The sequence below is a fragment of the Sphaeroforma arctica genome (assembly GCF_001186125.1).
Source record: "Sphaeroforma arctica JP610 unplaced genomic scaffold supercont1.152, whole genome shotgun sequence".
In the NCBI taxonomy this organism is placed as follows: Eukaryota; class Ichthyosporea; order Ichthyophonida; genus Sphaeroforma; species Sphaeroforma arctica.
This window is the reverse complement of record NW_014040406.1, coordinates 120,839-125,954: the sequence shown is the minus strand read 5'-3', so window position 1 is coordinate 125,954 and position 5,116 is coordinate 120,839. Positions and strand designations below refer to the sequence as shown.

At 45.3% G+C, this 5,116-nt stretch overlaps 1 protein-coding gene across 1 annotated transcript; it reads left to right on the top strand.

Annotated features, from left to right (window-relative positions):
- The first annotated feature begins 960 nt into the window (after positions 1-960).
- SARC_03117 (hypothetical protein) lies at positions 961-4,742 on the top strand. The gene is made up of 5 exons (XM_014303110.1): positions 961-1,197; positions 1,777-1,903; positions 2,622-2,773; positions 3,610-3,704; positions 4,365-4,742. The coding sequence occupies exons 1-5, from the start codon at positions 1,000-1,002 to the stop codon at positions 4,507-4,509; spliced, it is 717 nt and encodes a 238-aa protein (XP_014158585.1). The 5' UTR covers positions 961-999; the 3' UTR covers positions 4,510-4,742.
- Positions 4,743-5,116: the final 374 nt, after the last annotated feature.

Here is a 5,116-nt window from a genome sequence, read left to right as displayed (position 1 = left end):
AAACTTGCTAAAGTGTCACTGTTTCTGCCGGGTGCATATTTGATAAGTGCACAAGTGAACAGGAGACACTTTGTTCCTGGGGCTGTTTGACTTGTGTTGGTTGAGCTACATGGTTATGATTATAAGTTGATGCATATACGCGCAGTCTTGGCTTATGTGTTTAAAAATCTATCCGTACAAATCTCAGTATATAGTGATTATATCGTATTCTGATTTATCTTTATACTTTATAATCCGGGAATGATACTCTACTGTATATCGTGGCTTGTTTTGAGTTTGTCTGGAATGACATGTATATCCATAAACATAATAGTATTCTACATGCAACTTCTTTGGTGTGATCTCTTTTCGGCTGATACTGCTTGCCTCTGACGTTCGATTATTATATACACCTACCTACCTTCATGTATCAGAAGTAGCTCTATACTACAAAAGTAATGCAGTGTGCGGCAATAGTGTGTATGCCATTTGTACATAGCCACACCGCCACAGCCATTCCTTTCGCCCGGCGGACTCTGCACATTCATCGGAACACCTAAAAAACAATGAGTCTGAAGCGTTCAACGCATACTCACCTGTTATATTCCTCGCCACCTCTCCACATACTTACTTGCATTCTCCGTTTACAAGTAGAAGACAATGAACCCAAGGCGTACAACGCATGCTCACCTCCTGCTATCCTCCTCTCCACATACCTACTTGCATTCTCCGTTTACACCTAGAAGACAATGAACCCAAGGCGTTCAACGCATACTCACCTCCTGCTATCCTCCTCTCCACATACCTACTTCCATTCTTCCATTCCTTTCGTTTGGCTCAACGCATACTCACCTCCTGCTATCCTCCTCTGCACATGCCTACTTTCATTCATCCTTTCCTCTGCTTTCCTTTCCAGGCCACACACCTACTTCCATTTATCCTTTCCTTTCCTTTCCTTTCCTTTTGTTTTGTTTTGCACAGGACTTTCCTTCGCTCAAGGGCTCTGTACCGCTATCGTACATGTTCGATCTGTTCCCAATGATCCAACCGCGGCAGTTCAGCATTGCGTCGTCACCACGTGCGCACCCGAACGAGATTCATCTGTGTGTGGCCATTGTGAAGTACCAGACACGCATCACCGAACCACGATACGGCCAATGCACACACATGCTTGCACGGACTACTGTAGGGCAGCGACTGCCTATATGGATCATGAAGGTGGGTGGAAACGCGTTGATAACGTTTATTCGGTGTGTTATGCGGTCTGTGAGCACACGTATTCGAATGAGTTTTGTATCTGTCTGTGGGCATTGTGGAGTGTTGAAGACGTGTCAATGTATCAGAATATAGTATGTGCACAGATGTACTGGCACGTACTTCGCTAGGGCAGCGATTGCCTATTGAGATAATGAAGCGGATGATGTGCACAAACTCTTTATGAACATCTATGCGTGAATTATCCATTCCACACATTAAAGTGATGTAACTCGGTCTACCCAAGTACATACTTATCAAGTACAAGCTATGTTTGGAGACTTTCGTATATGCCTGGTTCTCAAGCGGCGCACTCGCTTACTGATGTGACCTGTGTGAGTTCGACGGAACATCTCCGCACATGCACCACGCAACCATTGCACCTATTGTGTACAGAACAAGATAACCAGTCCATCGATACGAGGGCACGGATCTGTAGGGTTTTATGGCCCCTAAACCCTAAACCTAAAACCCTAAAATCCGTAGAAAAAACCCCGTATCAGTAGGTAGTGCTCATCTATGTGATGGTATATCCCGTTGCAGGGTACGATATTTATGCCGAAACGTGAGGACCTGCCTATGCTAATGATTGGGCCAGGCACTGGCGTAGCGCCGTTTAGAGGGTTTATTGGTGAACGTCTAGGAAGAGCACCATCCGACGATGCCACAGGTACGTTGTCAGTGTACTTCAGGTGGTTAGGCTATGATGTTATTGCACCGTGTGTGTAAGTGTTGAGATTGCTATGTCGTATGTGTAGGTACTCGTGATGTCATGGGCTGTGTGTTTGTTGGGATAAAATTTTCTGGTGTGCTGCAGTGTGTGCTATGTATGTGTAGTGTGTGCTAAGTATGTATAGTGTGTGCTAAGTATGTATAGTGTGTGCTAAGTATGGATAGTGTTTTTTATTAGAGATGTCTTCTGCATTCGACTATTAAATTCTACTGTACTCAGTGCGTAGTGTGTGCTAAGTATGAGTTATCTATCGAGGCATCAATGGTAAGCTCAATAGCTGGTATGTGGTACTCTGTGTTTGGGTGCTATGCGGTTTCTGTCGCATATCTGTGCACACATTGATCACTTGTGTGTACTGTCCGATCCCGTGGGGTGTGGTTAACGTATCCAGTAATGCAATAAAACGTTTATGAGAACCGCTTGGATGATCTGGCTTGTCAGTACATAGGTACACTGCCGGTAGCCCGTTTATTCCTATGTAAAAACGTATGGCTAGGCATGCATTGCGAAATATATCAACGCATACAGCAATACTCACAGACCAAGTGGTATTTTCTTGCTCACGGAAGATATGGATGGGATATGAAGTCATAGACCTCTAAAGTAGACACTAAAGCAGAACCCTGTGACTCTCCTTCTCTTCTGTTTGTCACAGATGGCCGACAGGGCGGCACAGCAAGTGCACACAAGAGTATGTTAGTGTTTGGCAACCGCAAACAGGAGAAGGATTACTTATTTGGACGTGAATGGGAGGCGTATAGGAAGTCGAACCAACTGGACCTGGTCACAGCCTTCTCTCGCGATCAGGTGCGTTTGGGTCCAGGGCCCAGGGCTCAGGGTTTAAGGTTTTGAGCGCGTGTGGTTGAGTGTACGGAGCGTTAATGCTGTATCTAGAGGTGATAGCATTACCAACTTTATATTTGGTGCCCCACCCACGTGATAATCCAGATCGTTTACGTTTATTACGCCCAGCCTGTCCTGGTATACGACCGTCTGTTTAAACAAACGGTCTCACTAAGCTTCCGGTGACCGTATCATGCGCGTACTACTATTACAGTCGCTCATGCCTTCCGAGTTAAACGTTTTGCTGAACGCACTGTTAGCGTGGCCAAGTAAGCATGTTCGCTGCGTGATCGTTGGGTGGGGTGGCGCAACTACATTGGATTGTCGTATCGTTGCAGACCAAATACCCAATACCCGGTATACCTCCCCACGACCAAATACCCGGTATACCTCCCCACGACCAAAATACCCGGTATACCTCCCCACGACCAAAATACCCGATATACCCCTCCACGACCAAAATACCCGGTATACCTCCCCACGACCAAAATACCCGATATACCCCTCCACGACCATTTGGTGATCTCTGCGGTCCTAAATTACACACACGCTCATCTCTGACTAGTACTCTATCTTATTTTCAATGATACCTATCTCCAGAGTATCCTATGCATTGTCGGTCATCCTACACCCATATCTTAATTTTACGGCTGTTTCTATAGCCCTTATCCTTGCCCTAATCGTTGTACTGACTACCACATCTGGTACTCCCGGTATATATTCATTTTACGGCTGTTTCTATAGCTTATCCTTGCCCTAATGTACTGACTATTACATCTGGCACTCCCGATGCCCCCCAGCCCGACAAGGTCTATGTGCAACACGAGATGATAAACCGAGGGAAGGACATCTGGGACCTCATCCACAACGGCAAAGCGGTCGTGTATGTGTGCGGGTAAGTATAGTCTGTGCATGTTCGATGTGTGCGGGTAAGTATAGCCTGCGTATGTTCATGTTGGAACCTACTGTGTGTGGTTGACAGGCTACCCCGTGCTCTACTTAGATTTGTACTGGAGTATTGTGTTGTCTCAGGGATGCGCGTGTGTATGCGTATAAGAGTTTTAAACGGTTGTGTATAGTCGTTGTGACCACTCCTACCGATGCATGTCTTAAACGGGGGCCCTCGATGTGTACTTCAATACTAAACTAAACACAAACGCCAGGCAGTTGTCATGAATTTCCGCATCCTTGTAGTACCTTAGCACGCTTTTGAGCTGGAGTTGGGTTCGAAATTGGTATGTTTGTACACGCTCACTATATGCATACAAAGTGGTGTATCTATTCTAAAGTAAACGGATAGCATTCTATCATCCCCACGCTTTTGTATAGGGATTTTAGGCTAATTTTAGGGAATGTGTAGTTGAAGTTAGCTTCTGATGTGCGAGTTTGGCATACCAATCTTTTATACCACCTGTATGCGTGTGTGTAAGGATTCCGAATTTATACCGGGGTACGCCAGGGTAAAGTTGGTTTCTGTTATGAAAACATGCACCACGCACACGGCAAGGCTGATTCTACTTCCGCTCAGACGACTACCTACACTGCTGATGCATAGGAACTCCAAGCGAATGCCGGACGATGTTAAGAAAGCCCTACGTACGATAGCACAGACACATGCGCCCATGACGGAGGATGAAGCATCGAGCTATATAACGCAGCTAGAGACCGCTAGACGTCTGCAGTTGGAAACTTGGGCCTAGCACTAATGCTCCGGTAGGGATAGGCTACGACTGCAACTAGAGAAAGGGGCTTAACGGATACGGAACTCGGATACGCTTTTAATTGTGTGTTGTTGGTGGGTTTCGTCAGTCAGATTGCCGTGATAGAACGCACGCATGACCCATGCACACCCCCTATGAGAGACCGTGATAAAGGTCACCTAGTGTACTACCCTCGCGTCCTAAAATAGAATAAAAGCCACCATACACAGGAAGCATTTATTCGCCACATCGCCTGCAACTCTACTACGTTCAAGTACATCCACAACTGCGCGCACACGCAGTTGTTGCGATATGTACTAGGGTTATAGGATATCCAAATCAAAAGGTCTGGCACTCTCCTAACGTGGCAGAACAAACACAACAAAGCCTCTAAAATAGCGTTCAGTTAAATGCGCAGGCATTCCAAGTACTGTAGAAATCCTCCCGGACGCTCCTATTTGCAGGGAAGTATATGTACTTTTTGTTATATATACATGTATATACATTCTATACATATATATATATATATATATATATATATAATTTATGAGTTTAAATACGTATCATATATTCTATCTTCTTTCACAGTTTGAGAAGGCCTTCCAAT

Excerpts from the sequence above, each read along its gene's own strand:
- SARC_03117 (XM_014303110.1), top strand. The coding sequence starts at position 1,000 with ATGTTCGATCTGTTCCCAATGATCCAACCGCGGCAGTTCAGCATTGCG. Across the intron at positions 2,774-3,609 it reads CAGCCTTCTCTCGCGATCAG|CCCGACAAGGTCTATGTGCA; the intron begins GTGCGTTTGGGT and ends GATGCCCCCCAG. Across the intron at positions 3,705-4,364 it reads GCGGTCGTGTATGTGTGCGG|GAACTCCAAGCGAATGCCGG; the intron begins GTAAGTATAGTC and ends GCTGATGCATAG.